Consider the following 18,498-nt stretch of genomic DNA (forward strand, 5'->3'; position numbering starts at 1 on the left):
CTCAGTCAGTTAAGCATCCACTCTTGATTTCTGCTCAGGTCATGATCTCATGGTTCGTGAGTTCAAGTCTCATGTCGGGCTCTGCGCCGAGAGCATGGAGCCTGCTTGGGATTCTCTCTCTCCCTTTGTCTCTGCCCCTCCCTGCTCGTGTGCTCTCTCTCAAAAATAAATGAATATTATAAAAATGAACATTTTTTAAAACAACAAATATTATTTCATAGACAGTTTGCAGCATTTTCTTTGAAGTGGCAAAAAAAATAACAGTGTGTTTTACATTGATCACATCTTTGAACGAGACATATTTTCTATAGTTTAGAAAATACATTATGAATATTTATGTTTGTTTCCCCTAGGGTTCAACCAGAAAAAGTTTTCATGGGGCCACACAATTCAATAAACATTCACGGTTACAGTAATGATATGAAATCCCAACTACTAATGTATAAATGTCAAAGCCAATAGCTGACAAGTAACAACTTTATAAAAAGTTGTGTACTTGTAAGGGTTCATTTCTCAAATTTTCAACATTACTATTGAATGTTTTTTTAAATATGAAATTTATTGTCAAATTGGTTTCCATACAACACCCAGTGCTCATCCCAAAAGGTGCCCTCCTCAATACCCATCACCCACCCTCCCCTCCCTCCCACCCCCCATCAACCCTCAGTTTGTTCTTAGTTTTTAAGAGTCTCTTATATTTTGGCTCCCTCCCTCTCTAACCTCTTTTTTTTCCCCCCTCCCCCCTGGTCTTCTGTTCAGTTTCTCAGGATCCACATAAGAGTGAAAACATATGGTATCTGTCTTTCTCTGTATGACTTATTTCACTTAGCGTAACACTCTCCAGTTCCATCCACGTTGCTACAAAAGGCCAGATTTCATTCTTTCTCATTGCCACATAGTATTCCATTGTGTATATAAACCACAATTTCTTTATCCATTCATCAGTTGATGGACATTTAGGCTCTTTCCATAATTTGGCTATTGTTGAAAGTGCTGCTATAAACATTGGGGTACAAGTGCCCCTATGCATCAGCACTCCTGTATCCCTTGGGTAAATTCCTAGCAGTGCTATTGCTGGGTCATAGGGTAGATCTATTTTTAATTTTTTGAGGAACCTCCACACTGTTTTCCAGAGTGGCTGCACCAGTTTGCATTCCCACCAACAGTGCAAGAGGATTCCTGTTTCTCCACATCCTCTCCAGCATCTATAGTCTCCTGATTTGTTCATTTTAGCCACTGTGGCTGGCATGAGGTGATACTATTGAATGTTAAACATGTGTCTCCTATTTTTGAACTTAATGCAAGGCACAATTGCATATAAAAATCATAGGCATATCTAAGCATTTATGTAAAGGATTTTCATATTTTAGTGTTTGAAATTAACCAAGGTTTAAAAGATCTAAAAAATACAGAAATGACTAAGGAACTCTGAGAAGTTACCAAAGAAACACTAATAAAACCTTATAGGAGAGATGAAATTAACAATGAAATCAAAATAAAATTTTATTACAAAGAAGGAAGAGGAAAAGGTGGAGGAGGAGGAGGAAGAAGAATTAATAATAACAAAAAATAAATAAATAAAACATCACCAGACTAAGAAAATGTGACTCATCAGCAAGGTATAACTTACACTAATGGCACATAAAGAAATCACTCTTAGCACTACACACACGTTAAAGACGTCAAATAAATACAGAAGTATATTTTATTAATTATTGACATCTATTAGTTCTGAGAATGTTAAACAGCTACATCAAGTTTAATCATAGAGTCCTTTTGCCATCTCGTAGCCTTTCTCTTACATATTTTCTCACAGATGTTTTAGCTGATGTGGAAGTTGGAAGAAGAGGGCAGGAAGGACAAAAGGAAAGTCATCTTTCAACCAGTTGGTGATCTTGTCTCTCACTTACTCTCTTTTCCTATGATTGCCAGGCCCTCTGAGGAACTCTGAGAACCGCAGTTACCTGCTCTTCCCTCCCCACACTTTCTTCTTTTCTGGAATCAGTAACATAGAGCCTGGAAGTACACGTGCCTTCTACCTTTCCATCGGGGCACACCATGGCTCCCTGCTCCTGACAACTCAAACCCCAACATGCCTTCCTACTTCCAGCGAAGAGGACAATATATCTCCCTCTTCTATTGTATACTTTAGGAAAAAATGACTTTACAACTTGACAATTTCTCATCACTATAAAATAAAAGGGAAATTCACTTAACACTATAGCAAACACTGAACATAGAAAACAAGAACTCTTGACTTTCGCAATCAATGTTATATAAAGATCTAAAAGACAAGGAAGAGGCAATGAGTAAGAAAAGTACAGTGCATTTGTGGCTGTGAGTTTACAAAAAAGATTGTTGTCTATTTCTGGTTATTTTCCCTTGACTTCCAGTTTCTGATTTTTCTTTTAAGTTTGCAAGTGTTACAATATTATGGACTTTTCTCATTTTGTCCTGCCTAGTGGAAAGGGAAAAATGAATGACAGATCAAATTCATGTAGGTGAGCTTAAGACTAAAATTTTTGTAAATGATAAAATCATCTTTAAGAGGACATTGACCGATTTTGTGTTAGTATAGGTTGCTTTTTCACATGAAATATTCTCAAGAAAGCCTTCTGGAAATGTTTGTGACATAATGGATACAGAAAAGGATTGACAAGGGAATTGAACCATTGAAGCCAAAAGGTGATTTCATACCAAATTGTTTGAGGACGCTGTTCTGGTGAAAGAAATGAACGAATGATCGTGAACAGAGAATATGGAGCCCAGCAAAAGGCAAAAACACCTAAGAGAATGGCCAGTGACTTGGCTAATTTCCTGGCTCTGAGCAGTTCAATGTGTTCCCTTTGGTGAAGACATAGGGAATCACAATGGGAGAGGGAAGCCATTTTGGAAGCAATTATATTTGTATTCGTCTGGGCTCTTAGAGAAAACAAGAGACTCCTCTTTCTACCGTGTCTCTTCGAAGGAACAGATGTTGCTGTTTCCTTCAGTTCAGGAAGAGATGTTCTTGAAAACAGTCCACCCCTGAGTGAGGGTCCACAGTTATTGGGAGGGGTAGGAGAAGTGAGTCCAGGCTGGCTTTGCCACCGACTGAGATTACCACGCTTCCACAGCCTCCAGTAAATGTGTATGTTGAAATAGGCCACTGACAAGACTGGAACCACAAATTCCAAGAATGAAGTGATGGCGAGGATGTACCATTTGGAAATGAACCCAGGTTCACAGTCCTTTTTCTCCGAGACTCTGACACTGGAATTATTCCAAGACTCTGAAACTAGAATTATTGGCCCGTGCACTAAGAAGGCCAGAACCCAGACAGCCACCATCAGAGCTACGATCTTCAAGATCCCAATGTGTTGAGTTCTGTAAGATATCTAAAAGAGAGCAAATAAGTTATTTTCATTATAATGAACATATGTTGGTTGCATAAGGCATATCATAGACCCTCAGGAGTTTCAGGGATATGCAAGAGGTAGGGAAGTTACCTGGCCTTGAGTAACTGGGTAAGTAATCTAAAAGGTCAACCACCCTCTATGAGAGATAAACACATGAACCAAGAGTTTTTGGAGGGGACCTGGAACAGACAACCTCCCTAAGCTTCTTTTAGATCAGTAAGGTTCCTTCTAGCTCATATATTCCATATTTCTCTGATTTCCTCACTCAAGGGAAAGGAAATTATTTCCCCATGAAACTGGAACATGCCTCCCTTTCCACTATGGTTCATGTACTATTTTTCTCTGAGTTTCTAAGTCTCGTGCTACAGTGTTTACTCATTTTTATTAAAAAGGTGCAACAATGCCCAGCACTGTCTTTCTTTGATGGATTGTGCAGGCTGGGAAGGGCTCACCAATTGGCTGGAGGTAAGAAGAAGCTGGCTTCAGAAAAAAAAAAAAGGGTTATTTTTATAAACTGCAGGGAAGTGGGTTTTTTTTCCCTACATTACTAGTATTTCTTAGGCTAAGCTAAAATGCATATGGTGCTGACCACAAGTTCCCATATAAAATACACTTCTTTGCCTTCTGCTTCTCATGCCACTAATTAATATATCTCTTGCACTAAATCTAATGATTATGAAGATGGTAACAATACCCAGATGGTCATAAAACTGCATTTAGTTTTTTAATTGCTCTGTTCAGCCTTTGTAATGATGTGATGCAATATGCTAGGAAGTGATCTCTATTCTATTATGCATAAGGTCAAATGGGATAATGGACATCCAAGGGAATTGAGAAGATGATGCCCATCTCTTCATCTCTGGGTAGTATTTTTGACAGGTAGCTCAAGCATTGCTTGAATTCAGGCCCAAGCCAGTTGGCATGGCCTTCCTGACATCAATCAATGGCCCAGTCCTCACCCACGACAGGATCCGTTCATTATTCAGAATATTGCCTCTTATGCCTTCCCCACCCCAATAAGATATCCAAACGTTCCATCAATCAGATTTCTTTTATGAGGCAGAGCAGCCTGCAGAACACACTGGTGGTAACAATGAGATGGGATTGCAGAGCCCTTCTGAGTGCCTGTTGCAGGTTGAGCTGTGTCCTCAAAAGAGATACGCTGAAGTCCTAACACCCAGTGTCCGCGTGCACGACCTCATTTGCAATGAGGGTCTTTGCAGATATAATCAAGTTAAGATAAGGTCATACTCGATTAGGGTGAACCTCCCTGTAAGAGGCACACAGACACACAGGGAGAATACCACAGGACAATGGAGGCAGAGCCTGGAGTGATGCATCAACAAGTAGAGGAAGGCCAGGAAAGCCAAGGATGGCCAGTAATACTAGAAGCTAAGAGAAAGGCATGGAACCGGCTGGCCTAGAAGCCTCAGAGAGCATTGCCCTGCCTACACTTGGATTTTGGACTTCAAGTCTCCAAATATCAAATTTATTCCAGAGAACAGTTCTGTTGTTTTAAGCCACCCAATGTGTTCTACTTTATTACAACAGTCCTAGGAAACCAGCAACAATATTTTCATGGTCTTGATTTTCCTGTCAAGCTTCCTTCATCTTCAGTATACTCTCCACTTACCATCTTAACTCTGCATACATGTTAATTCCCACTCCTTCCAATGACACTATTCTACTTTCCCTCACCCACCCTTACTTCAGCCATACAGAAATCTGCTCTCCAGAAAATGTGTCTGAGCACTGTAATCATGCACTGCCATCTGCATGGAGCCTTCCTTGCCCAAGTTATTATCAGATTTCCATCTTTCAGGCTCAGCTCATGACCCTGCCCTATCACACTACTTCGTACTACAGCAAGAGCTCAGCTTCCCCACAACTACTTCCCACAAGTTTCAGTGGTCTTTGAGGGCTTCCTGGCTTACACAGCTGTATTTGAAGTATTAGCCAACAGAGGTGCAAGAGCTGCCTGAGCGCCCCTCGCGAACATCCATGCACTGGTGTTACACAGTTGACTCTGTGCTAGGTGCTAAGGACCTGGGATCCAGCTGGACCAGCCCTCACCACAGGGACAGCTTATGTGGCCAGAGGAATTCCTCAGGGCAAGACTAGAAAACAAACCTACTCATTTTCTCTCTGTGGACATCACTCCTTCTGTCTCTGTGACTTCTTTTTTTCTTTTTTTTTTTAAGTTTATTTATTTATTTTGAGAGAGAGAGGGCACAAATGGGGAAGGGACAGAAAGAGAGGGGGAGAGAGAATCCCAAGCAGGCTCCATACTGTCAGCGCAGAACCCAATGTGGGGATTGAACTCATGAACCACGACATCATGACCCAAGCTGAAGTTGGACACTTACCCGACTAAGCCACCCAGGCACTCCTGTCTCTGCAACTTCTACACACTTCTCCTAACTGCACCTGGGGTAGACCTAAGAGCTTAGACATCCAGTGAAAGGATGTCCTAATGAATGTTAAGTGGGAACACCCAGGAAAGGCTACAAAAGAAATATTAACACAGAAAACAAGGAAATGTTTAAGTACAAATGGGAAAGATTGTGAATTAGAACACTCTTTTTTGAACATGTTGACTGACTTAAGAAATATATTTTAGGGGTGCTTAAGTGGCTCAGTTGGTTAAGCCTCCGACTTCAGCTCAGGTCATGATCTTGTGATTCGTGAGTTTGAGCCCTGCATTGGGATCTGTGCTGACAGCCCAGAGCCTGGAGCCTGCTTCGGATTCTCTGCCTCTGTCTCTCTCTCAAAAATAAATAAATGTTTAAAAAAATTTGATAAAAAAAAAGAAATACATTTTACATAATAACTAAGTCCATAGACAGAGGTATTCATAAAATAACACATTTATTATGTACAAAGTACTCTGATATTTTATACTCTAATTTTTAAAAATTGTTTTAGTATGTTCTTCTATGCACTTTTTCATTTAAAAAAAAGTGGGGGTGCCTGGGTGGCTCAGTCAATTAAACATCTGACTCTTGATTTTGGCTCAGGTCATGATTTCATGGTTTGTGGGTTCAAGGCCCATATTGGGCTCTGCACTGCTTGGAATTCTCTGTCTCCCTCTCTCTATGCCCCTCCCCTGCTCATGTTCTCTCTCTCTCTCTCTCAAAAACATTTAAACATTCTTTTGAAAAGTGGTCACAACCCACTGAACTGACTTCATGACTCAATAACGGGTCATAACCTGCGATTTGAAAAACATGAGCTTATAGGCATCTAAATTGTTCTCCCAAGCTGATCTGCACTCTCTCCATAGTTTGTCCAGTACAAACTGCAGTGGACCCTGGGTCAATGAAGTACCCAAGGCCAAGTGTCTGGATGTCCCAACACATTAATTCTCCCCTTCTTCCTGGCAATATGGTAGCTTAGCTAGAGACCACGTTTCCCAGCTTTTCTTGCAGTGCGATGTTACTGCAAGATGTTACTAGCAGATGCGTGTTAGTAAATGTCACCAGTAAAATGTGAGCGGAAATGATTGTATGATTCTAAACCACATGGTTAAGACAAAATCCCTTGCCCTGGATTTCTGCTCTTTTCCCATCCTTTCTAGAACCTGGAGTGACAACAACCTGAATTTGACCATGCAGAGGAGAATAATGACCTAGAGCAGGGGTCAGCAAACCACTGTCCATGAAACAAATGTGGCCCACCATCTACTTGGATAAATAAAGTTTTACTGGAACACAATGAATGAATCATTCTTTTTTTTTTTTTTTTAACATAGTATGTATGGCTGTTTTTGTACCATAATGACAGACTCGAGCAGTTGCAACAGAGACCATAGGTCCCTTTCTAGCTAAAGTTTGCTGACTCCTCCCCTAGAGGGTGCACAGCCACCCTGTTAGCCTAGGTCCCTGGATGAGTTTCTGGAACAGAGGCTCCCACCTTTCCTGGACTGTTCTGCAACAGAAAAATCAATTTCTATCTTGTTTGAGCCTCATCTTTGTTCCCACAGCTTACCCTTGCCTTATGCAATATACCTTCCCAACCCCGTCTACTGCAAGCTGCGCAGACCTCCCAAGTCAGAACTATCACTGTCCCCTCAACACCTCCAACACCATGCTTAGTCCACTGTACTGAACCCATTTGTTCCTGGATCTGTCTCCACATTAGACTATTATGCTCCTCAAAAGTAGAGACTCTGTGGGCACCTGGTTGGTGGTTAACCGTCTGACCCTTGGTTTTGGCTCAGGCATGGCTTCATGGGTTCGAGCCCCGCATCTGGCTCTGCACTGGCAGCATGGAGTCTGCTTGGGAATCTCTTCCTCTCCCTCTCTCTCTGCCCATCCCCAACTTATGGTGTCTCTTTCTCTCTCAAAATAAATAAACTTAAAAAAAAAAAAAAGTAGAGACTCTGCTAATTCATTTCCCAGCACTCAGCAAAATCCCTTGCACAGAGTAGCAGCCCCCAAAGATTTGGGTCCTGGGACTCAAGAATGAAGGAAGTTTCCCATCTAGGTTTCCTAGACATCAGATTACTGCCCCTTATTTCTCTACCCCTTTCACCCTCTGTCTTTACTTGCATCTGCCCTTGTTTGCTCCTTTGTTCTATTGCTGATCAATTTAGCTGGCTTATGAACTGCCACTAACTTTTTAATGAGGCTATTCCAAAACCTGGGTCAATTCAGACTTTCTTGGCATGGGTCCTACCCTGGCACTAGGAGTTGATCTTTCAGGTTGGGCTCACCGTCTAAGCTATAGCCTCCCTGTACACTGTCTTTTTTCCTTTGGCCATTCAAAATTGAATTTCTCATGACATTCAAAAGTGTGGGTGTCTTTCTACTTTCCCACTAGATCCCACCTGAGGAAAATATTCAGGTCTTAGTTTGTGTAAGGAATGAAACTGATAGGGATGCCTGGGTGGCTCAGTTGGTTGAATGTTAGACTTTGATCCAGGTCATGATCTCACAGTTCATGGGTTCAAGCCCCACATAGGGCTTTGGGCTGACAATGTAGAGCCTGCTTCAGATTCTCTGTCACCTTCTCTTTTTGCTCTTCCCCCACTCGCGTGTGTGCGCATGCGCTCGCTCTCTCTCTCTCTCAAAAATAAATAAACATTAAAAACAAAAAAAGGAAAAAAAGAAACTGATAAACGTGCTGCGACCCCCACATCTATCCAATCTACTATGGACTCGGTACATACTGTTTCTGACAACTCGCCTTAGATTTTCTTTGATGTCTTCCCATTTCAGTGGCACATAGGGGAGTGACTTAGCCAAATCACACACAGAAATTGTTCACTAAGGGCCAATGAAAACTCAGTGCCAGTTAACTGAAGGATAATCAGGCTCCTCGAAGGTTTGCCAACTAAACGAACAAATTACACTTGAAACGTTTTTGCTTGTGGACCCAAAATGTATAAGCACATAATGTTTAAAGAAGGCAAATTAATGTTTTGACTTACAGCATTTGAGACTGACTGGTATCGATCGTAGCTGATGAGTACAATGTTATACACAGATGTTGTACACAAAAGATAGTCAACAATGAGCCAAAACACGCAGAGTTTACTTTCAGAGCTCCAACCATACAGCGTGTGAGGGATGTACAAAGGAATGGAGATCATACCTGTACAAGGAAAAAAGGTTAAAAAAAAAAGCACATATCAATGACTACCCAGAGGCAAAGGTACACAACACGATGACATATATGACATGACCAAAAATGGCTTGATGATAATTTAGAAATTCATAGTGTTTCATCAGCAAACTCAGGACTGATTTCCTATGGGTTCTTTAAATATCATTTTTACAATGGCTGTCATAAATATCCTGTGTTTCCTTATTGCTTTCCAAATGAAGCACAGGTCTGGACGGCATTTCCAGCCACATACAGCACAAACCATCTTCACGTTCGTGATGCAACCCACACAGGATGGGCCAGCCTTCCCCCACAGACAGCCTATAGTTTCATATCCCCTTTGCCTTTGCCAACAGCATTCTTTCCTCCTAGAATATCCTCCTCTCTGGCACAAAAACAGACACATAGACCAATGGAATAGAATAGAAACCCCAGAACTAGACCCACAAACGTATGGCCAACTCATCTTTGACAAAGCAGGAAAGAACATCCAATGGAAAAAAGACAGCCTCTTTAACAAATGGTGCTGGGAGAACTGGACAGCAACATGCAGAAGGTTGAAACTAGACCACTTTCTCACACCATTCACAAAAATAAACTCAAAATGGATAAAGGACCTGAATGTGAGACAGGAAACCATCAGAACCTTAGAGCAGAAAGCAGGAAAAGACCTCTCTGACCTCAGCCGTAGCAATCTCTTACTCGACACATCCCCAAAGGCAAGGGAATTAAAAGCAAAAGTGAATTACTGGGACCTTATGAAGATAAAAAGCTTCTGCACAGCAAAGGAAACAACCAACAAAACTAAAAGGCAACCAACGGAATGGGAAAAGATATTTGCAAATGACATATCGGACAAAGGGCTAGTATCCAAAATCTATGAAGAGCTCACCAAACTCCACACCCGAAAAACAAATAACCCAGTGAAGAAATGGGCAGAAAACATGAATAGACACTTCTCTAAAGAAGACATCCGGATGGCCAACAGGCACATGAAAAGATGTTCAGCGTCGCTCCTTATCAGGGAAATACAAATCAAAACCACACTCAGGTATCACCTCACGCCAGTCAGAGTGGCCAAAATGAACAAATCAGGAGACTATAGATGCTGGAGAGGATGTGGAGAAACGGGAACCCTCTTGCACTGTTGGTGGGAATGCAAATTGGTGCAGCCGCTCTGGAAAGCAGTGTGGAGGTTCCTCAGAAAATTAAAAATAGACCTACCCTATGACCCAGCAATAGCACTGCTAGGAATTTATCCAAGGGATACAGGAGTGCTGATGCATAGGGGCACTTGTACCCCAATGTTCATAGCAGCACTCTCAACAATAGCCAAATTATGGAAAGAGCCTAAATGTCCATCAACTGATGAATGGATAAAGAAATTGTGGTTTATATACACAATGGAATACTACGTGGCAATGAGAAAAAATGAAATACGGCCTTTTGTAGCAACGTGGATGGAACTGGAGAGTGTGATGCTAAGTGAAATAAGCCACACAGAGAAAGACAGATACCATATGGTTTCACTCTTATGTGGATCCTGAGAAACTTAACAGGAACCCATGGGGGAGGGGAAGGAAAAAAAAAAAAAAGAGGTTAGAGTGGGAGAGAGCCAAAGCATAAGAGACTCTTAAAAACTGAGAACAAACTGAGGGTTGATGGGGGGTGGGAGGGAGGAGAGGGTGGGTGATGGGTATTGAGGAGGGCACCTTTTGGGATGAGCACTGGGTGTTGTATGGAAACCAATTTGACAATAAATTTCATATATTAAAAAAAAAGATAAATAAATAAATAAATAAATAAATGAATGAATAAAAAGAATATCCTCCTCTCTTCTATTGAGAAGTCTACCTCCTCATTCTCCATGCAGTTCAAAAAAATGACTTTCTCCTTGTCATCTCTTTTGGAACTTCCTTGGCAGAAGGGACCCCTCTGTCCCCTGACTATGTTGGCACTTTGCTCTTCACTCCCTCTCTCAGGTAGAAATACTTGCTACTTGGTATCTCTGTCATCTTTTAACTAGGTTCTCCTGAAGCCTGGGACCATGTTGTAAGTTGATCTTTGTATTTTTCACAGCACTTAGAGTTGCCCAGTGGCTCACACATTTAACTTGGGTAAATTAATAACAGCCAATATATATTGTGCAGTTACCATATGCCAGACATTGTGCTATGTCTGCTGTATATATCACCTCATTAAACTTTCATAGAAGCTGTGTAAGGCAGAAACTATGCTGAGTTAGACGATAAAGAACCTATAGCTCAAGAGGGAGACATGATTGCCAAGGTCTACTCAGCTAGTAATGGAAGATTGGCTTTGAAACCAGGCAGTGTGATTTCAAGACTCCCTACCGGGACACCCGGCTGGCTCAGCCAGTTAAGCATCTGACTTCAGCTCAAGTTTTACTCTCACAATTCATGAGTTCGAGCCCCACATTGGGCTCACTGCTGTCAGCATGGAGCCCACTTCAAGTGCTCTGTCTCCTTCTCTCTGCTCCTCCCCCACTCATATGCACGCTCTCTCCCTCTCTCTCTCTCTCTCAAAAATAAATAAACATTAAGGGAAAAAAAAAAGACTCTTGACTTTAACCACTACACTTCACTGAATGAAGAAATATGTGAGTGGTTCAGCTTAGCACAGAAATAGCCTAATTAAGAAAAATGACTACCCTGGATTCCCTTTCCTTAAGCTTTGCTGGGAGTTTTCCGCTGGATTGACATTTCAGACAGGTGACACTACTCACTGAGAATATAATCTATTAAGTGGAAGCTCAGTGAGTATCTTCATATTTCATCAGGCACTTGGCAGGATTTCCCATTTTCATATGAGAACCAAATAAGCCTATCAGGAAGAACAATAGTGAAGGTAAAAAGAAAGGAGAAGGAAAGGGAAGGAGGAAGGCAACCCTACATTCTCCCAAAACAAGATGACGCGAGGATATGATGCTGTAGTTTCAGCACCAGTGAAAGGGGATGCAGAACTTAGCATTCTGTACCTAAGTTCACATACAAAGATGAGACACGAGGCATCATGGAGATGGAAGAGTTGTGTGGTTGTTTTTTTTAAATGTTTATTCACTTTAGAGAGAGAGAGAGGCAGAGTGTGAGCGGGAGAGGGGCAGAAAGAGGAGACACAGAATCTGAAGCAGGCTCCAGGCTCTGAGCTGTCAGCACAGAGCCCGATGCAGGGCTCGAACTCACAAACCACGAGCCAAAGTCGGATGCTTAACCCACTGAACTCACCTAGTAATGGAAGACTGGCTTTGAAACCCAGGCGCCCCAGTCAGTTCTTATATGTAGTTCAAATTGCCTGCTTATTTCATGTTTCAATTATATTTTTAATGATAACTAAGCTTCCCTATGGTGTCTCCCATCTCAAAGATGGGTGTGTGCACGCACGCGTATGCATACACATGCCTGTGGTATAAAATAGGTAAATAAATAAGATAAATCAAAGTATCTGAGATAAATCACCTGAGATAAGTCAAAGTATCTTCAAAACAGAAACCTATATTTTGGTCCAGATTTGTGGCTTCTAATATTCCCAACATGAATATTTTACACACACACACACACACACACACACACACACACACACACACACACTCACACACACATTTCCTCCACAGAAATGACAGCAAAGAGTACAATGCCAGTAATTCTTTGCCTGACAGACACCACTGTCTATTTAAACGTTAAAGGAAGGGGGACTCCTTCCTGGGTGGCTCAGTCTGTTAAGCGCCAACTTCTGCTCAGGTCATGATCTCACAGTTCGTGGGTTCTGCTGTCAGTGCAGAACCTGCTTGGGGTCCTCTCTGCCCCTCCCCTGCTCTCTCTCTCTCTTTCTCTCTCTCTCCCTGTCAAAAATAAATAAACATTACACATTAAAGGAAGGCTGTGAGTTCAATAATCTTGTCCACACATTTTCTGAAATAGATGAAAGAGGAAGGGTGTGTTTGGGTGTGTCCAAGACTTTAGTTGCTGCTTGACATAGCATTTTAAAAGAGGCCGTACCCTATTCCTTTGGCTTTCGTGAAACCCCCGCTGTTCCCTTGTGTTCTACATGATGTTTTAGCACAAACGTCATGCTCAGATCCTCTATCTTGTTGAGTGGGGGAGATGTTTGTGGCTCATTCCACCACTGTGGAATCGGAAACATTTCTAGGATACACCCACTCTGAAGTGTTTCTGTAACTTCCACTCTGGAAGCATACTTCTGGGTCAAATGGACTTGATAAGGAAAACTAAGAGCCAGTTTCTTGAAAGGAGCAAGAAGCCTTTGGCATGACACATTAAGGGCGTGGGGGCTGAGGGAAAGAAAACTGTATTAAGAGAAGATGGTGAAGAAATAAAAACAAGGAGGTGAAGGATCAGGGGGAGGAGAGAAGGGAAAAAGAAGAAGGATGGGAGGAAAGCCCAGGCCACTTGCTCACCCCAGCCTGCCCCGTCTTTCCTGTCTCACTTCCTGCTACGCCCTCCATCCCAGTTCTTGGGCCTCAGAAACACCGCACACACACCCCTCAGACCCTTGCACTTTCCTCAGCATGAACTGCTCTTCCCTCAGAAGCTCCTTCTATTTGCTCAGAAGTGTCCTGACCAGTGAGCCTTGCCCTTGACATTTCAATGGCAACCTCCATCTCTAGCACCCTTTCTCTCCCTCTTCCCTGCTGCTGTTCTCACTAGCAATGACCACCTTCTAAAATACTACGCACTTTTATTGACTTATTTATACTTATTATGTATCCCCCCCACTGTCCCTCCCCCCAGTAAAAACAGAAGCACCACGAGGACAGGGAATTTTGTCCCTATTTTCACTGCCATATGCCCAGCACTTCAAAGAGTGCCTGCTTCAAAATAAACCAGTATTGGATGAATAGATGAGAATGGGGAAGCCCAGTTTGTGTGAACATTCCCACCAGTCTGATATTGTCCTTTCTTTCCAAAGCCAGCTAAGACGCTACATCTTCCATGAGAAAATGACAGTCAAAATGGGGGGTGGGTTGGGGAGAGAGCTAAAAGTCCCTGTGAATTCTTTGGGCCGAAAGAGAAATGTGTGGATAACAGTGAGTGCCTAGAGGGTGTTATGAACTGAATTTTTGGGTCGCCCCCAAATTCATATGTTGAAGCTCTATCCCCCAGGGTCACTGCATTTGGAGATAGGGTCTACAAGGAGGTAAAGTTAAATGAGGTCATAAGGATGGAGTCCTAATCCGACAGGATTAGTGTCCTTATAAGAAGAAACACCAGAGACTCGGTCAATTGGGTGTCCAACTTTGGCTCAGGTCATGATCTCACAGTTTGTGAGTTCGAGCCCCGCATCAGGCTCATTTCTGTCAGTGTGGAGCCTGCTTCAGATCCTCTGTTTCCCTCTATCTCTGCCCCTCCCCCACTCTGTTGTGCGCTCTCTCTCTCTCTCTCTCAAAAATAAATAATCATTAAAAGAAGAAGAAGAAAAAACACTGGAGAGCTTGCTTGCTCTCTCTCTCTCCATGCACACACAGGGGAAACAACACGTGAGAGCACATGGAGAAGGCAACCATCTACAAATCAGGACAAGAGCGTTCACCAAGAACCGAATCAGCCAGCACCTTGGTCTGGTACTTCCCAGCCCCCAGAACCTTAAGAACGTCAATTGCTGTTAAGTCACCCTGACTGGGGTATTGTGTTGTGGCAGCCTGAGCTAACTCACGAGAAAAGAGAAGAGTCCTGAACTGAGGCATGAAGGGACTAAAGATTAACTGTGCCCTCCTGAAAATGAGGTTCAGACTCTGTCAGCCCCAACCACCTTTGTCCTTGCAGATCCTGCCTGGGCCATCTGTCACATGGTCATGTAGGCCATAAATGCCCACAAGTGCAGATGTGAAGACGGTACCCACAAATGTGATACCAATTTTATAGACGTCTCCCTATATTTATATATATTGATGGTACTTTGTTTCTGGAATAGTGTACAGATGAGATATATTTCTATCAATGTAGCTGGTACTGGAGTTTTTCCTCAATAAATCTTTGCTTTCCAACACAACAGTCAGCCTGGGAAGTTGTTCAGGTGCTACGAATTTAGATTTTCGACTGGAGGCCATTTTCAAAATCTGTAAGAAAAGGGCATTCAACCAAAAGCCCATAATATCTAGCACATGTGATACTCCAAGCCATTGCCACATGGTTCTGGAGCTCAAGGTCTCCTGACCACAAGTCCTAAGAATTGCTGCCTTACAATTACATGAGTTCTGCCCTGGCTCACCACAACTGTCACGAGCCTACAGGCTGAGCCAAAAAGCCCACTTCTGAGCATGGCAAAGGAAAAGAACAGCCTTGACACAAAACGCCAACCTTGTTACAGAAAGTTCTCAGAAACTGTTCTAATTCTTCCATCGTCATGGCAGATGCTGTTAAATAAGTGGACATCTGGATGAAGCTGGCAAGGGGCATGGGAAATGTGAAGGAGGAGAGTGGCAGATTAACAGAGATTCTGGCCTGTGCTCAGTTGCTCTCAGCAAGCTGTGGGGTTGTTTTTGAAACCAAACTTCCCCATTCCAGCTTCTCCCACCTGCTACATCTCTGCTGATGTCTCTGAGGTAAAGCCTCACTCTATCCAGTCACTCAATTGTTTTAAAAATCTAGATCTCCACACTGCCTGTTGAATAGCCTCCAATCCAGACACACTAGCATTCAAGAGCCTTCATTATATAGATCCCAACTACTCCAACTTCATCCCCTACTGACCCCATGTAGCCATTTTTACACCAGCCAGCCTGCAGCCCACACTTAGGAAGACATACACAATGATTTTCTACCAGCATGTCTTTGCTGATTCTTGGAATACTCCTCCCCTCTCCATCTCTGCCTATGGAAATTCTACCCGTCCTTTGAAGTTCACTTCAGATGCTACCACGCACAAACCAAATGTGCTCTCTCTCTCCTCTGAGCACCCATAGCACTTGGTAGGTCTCTGTGGTTCTCACAATGCTGTATACTGTTACAGTCACTGGTGAACATCTCTTATCCACTCTCCTCCAATGAAACCTTACTAATGAGACTTAGTCTTCTATAGATCTCCTCATTAGCTAATCATACTTGAGTACCTAACAGTCCTTACACATGGATGGGTAATCTACTGACATTCATGACCTTGGGTGGAATTGACACGTATCTGCAGAGAAATCAAAAGAGAAGAGGACTAACATTTGTTGAGCAACCCTATGTTCCAGGCAATAAAGTAAATATTTTATGAGTTTTGGTTCACTGTAAGATACGCAAAAGCGTTTATGTAGCTATAGACAACCACAAGTTAAGTTATACTAGAAGTTCCTATAAAACAATATCATCAGCTGACTTTTCTACACATACTTATAAACCTAAACATTGAAGGAAGGTACCTCTAGAAACAAGTAACTCTTAGACTAAAACAATTTTAGAACTATTCTGGACTCATTTTTATTCTATAAAAAGAAAATAAACGATTTTCAAATGAAAATTCTCCTACAAACCCACACACACACACGTATATATATACTACTCCCTTAAAGCCTCCCCAGAACTTTAATCCTTAAACTTTTTGTTTTTAAAATCCCTAATTCTACACAGTCCCTTGAAATAACAAAAGTTTATTTTAAAGTTATAGAAATAAATTATAATTGGAAAAGATTATCTGAAATAAGGATATGTGACTTACCAACAAAGAAGTCAGCAATGGCCAAGTTAAGGAAAAAGTAATTACTTCGATGTCTAAGCTTTTGGTCCACCACAAAAGCAAGAATAACCACAGCATTTCCTAGCATTATAGCAAACGCTACTAAGCACATTAAAAATACTAAAAAAATGTGAGTGCTTGGTAGTAAAGCAATTGTGCTATTAGTAGAAGCTGACATCTCATCAAATGATGAAGAGGCCCTCATCATCTAGCTAGTTAGTAGAGCAAACGAATCCAGCAAGACGATTCTGACAAGTATGTTTTCCAATCGGATACCTAATACATATAGTCTCCTACTCATAACAATATTTCTCAAAATCTAATGCTGATCTCACTGTACTTCCTGATTCTTGATAAAGCAAACTTGTGATAACAGTTTCCCTTTAACTGACACTGAACAAGTTTTTTCCAAAAGACAGTGAAATGTTTTATTGTAAACATTTGAATGTGACTTAACCATCTTCACTTAATAGAGCAATATTATGTAATATATATGAAATATAATTGGTTCATCATATAAGTAAGAAATTGGGCTCCAGTGAGATTCATTTTTTAAACTAATATAGGACTAGTTAAAGATTCCCTTATGACCATGATGGAAAAACAGGGGCTGAATTCACCATCCTATCTGACCTAGCCAAAAAACTGGGCAAAATATATGAAACGATGGTTTTCAAGGCACTGGACATCAGGCAATGAAGAACAATGATCCCTGAGAAAAGGGGTTTATGAGGTGAGCTCAGCCGTTGCCCCAGCTTACTGTCTTTTGAGACTTTCCAAGCACAGAGCAAGGAGTGGACATCCAGAAGGAGCCCCCAGAAGATTCTTTGAGATGGGGAGGTGAAGATGAGAGTTGGAGAGTATCAGATAGGACTCCGTTGCACCGCTGCTCTGTAATATATGCTTTTATTTATTTAGAGAGGCAGAGAGAATGAGCAGGGGAGGGGCAGAGAGAGAGGGGGACAGAGGATCTGTCCCAGACAGAGGGTTCCACGCTGACAGAAGCAAGCCTGATGTAGGACTCAAACTCACGAAGTGCGAGATCATGACCTGAGCTGAAGGTGGACGCTTAACCGACTGAGACACCTAGGCACCCCAATATATATATTTTAACTGCACATAAGCTGGAAGTCTTGTGTACAAGATGGTGCTTGTGATTTTAAAAAAATGTATCTGATAAAAATAAAATACACATTACATAGTGAGATTTGACTTAAAATATGGTTGATTTGATTGTTTTTCATTCATGGCATGCAAATTAATGATAATGATCTTTTTAAAAAATCTGAATGATGTTCCCCATCACTCTCCTTAATCTTTATTCTTTTTTGCATTCACTCATTCACTACCAAGAGGCATTAGGACTTTTTTTTTTAATTTTTTTTATGTTTATTTATTTTTGAGACAGAGAGAGACACAGCATGAACAAGGGGAGGGGCAGAGAGAGAGGGAGACACAGAATCTGAAACAGGCTCTGAGCTGTCAGCACAGAGCCCGAGCGGGGCTCGAACTCACGGACCGTGAGATCATGACCTGAGCCAAAGTTGGACGCTTAACCGACCAAGCCACCCAGGCGCCCCAAGGTATTAGGACTTTTTACATTCTTCCACAATTACAAAGTCCCTTCCAAAACTAGCCAGGATTTAAAAAAATTTTTTTTAATGTTTATTCATTTTTGAGAGAGAGACAGACAGACAGAGACAGAGCATCAGCAGGGGAGGGGCAGGGAGAGAGGGAGACACAGAATCCGAAGAAGGCTCCAGGCTCTGAGCTATCAGCACAGAGCCAGATGCAGGGC

The 18,498-nt window shown here is 42.0% G+C and overlaps 1 protein-coding gene across 1 annotated transcript; it reads right to left on the reverse strand.

The window, feature by feature from the left end:
- Window positions 1-1,708: 1,708 nt before the first annotated feature.
- On the reverse strand, window positions 1,709-17,002 carry HRH4 (histamine receptor H4). Its single transcript, XM_047087063.1, has 3 exons — window positions 16,683-17,002; window positions 8,830-8,993; window positions 1,709-3,377 (listed from the first exon to the last, which is right to left on the reverse strand). The coding sequence occupies exons 1-3, from the start codon at window positions 16,906-16,908 to the stop codon at window positions 2,544-2,546; spliced, it is 1,224 nt and encodes a 407-aa protein (XP_046943019.1). The 5' UTR covers window positions 16,909-17,002; the 3' UTR covers window positions 1,709-2,543.
- Window positions 17,003-18,498: the final 1,496 nt, after the last annotated feature.

Source organism: Lynx rufus, unplaced genomic scaffold (genome assembly GCF_022079265.1).
Source record: "Lynx rufus isolate CCGP_SWC_20201006 ecotype Redwood Valley unplaced genomic scaffold, mLynRuf1.p SCAF_22, whole genome shotgun sequence".
In the NCBI taxonomy this organism is placed as follows: domain Eukaryota; kingdom Metazoa; phylum Chordata; class Mammalia; order Carnivora; family Felidae; genus Lynx; species Lynx rufus.

Excerpts from the sequence above, each read along its gene's own strand:
- HRH4 (XM_047087063.1), bottom strand. The coding sequence starts at position 16,908 with ATGATGAGGGCCTCTTCATCATTTGATGAGATGTCAGCTTCTACTAAT. Across the intron at positions 8,994-16,682 it reads CATTGCTGACTTCTTTGTTG|GTATGATCTCCATTCCTTTG; the intron begins GTAAGTCACATA and ends TTCCTTGTACAG. Across the intron at positions 3,378-8,829 it reads ACCAGTCAGTCTCAAATGCT|ATATCTTACAGAACTCAACA; the intron begins GTAAGTCAAAAC and ends GCTCTCTTTTAG.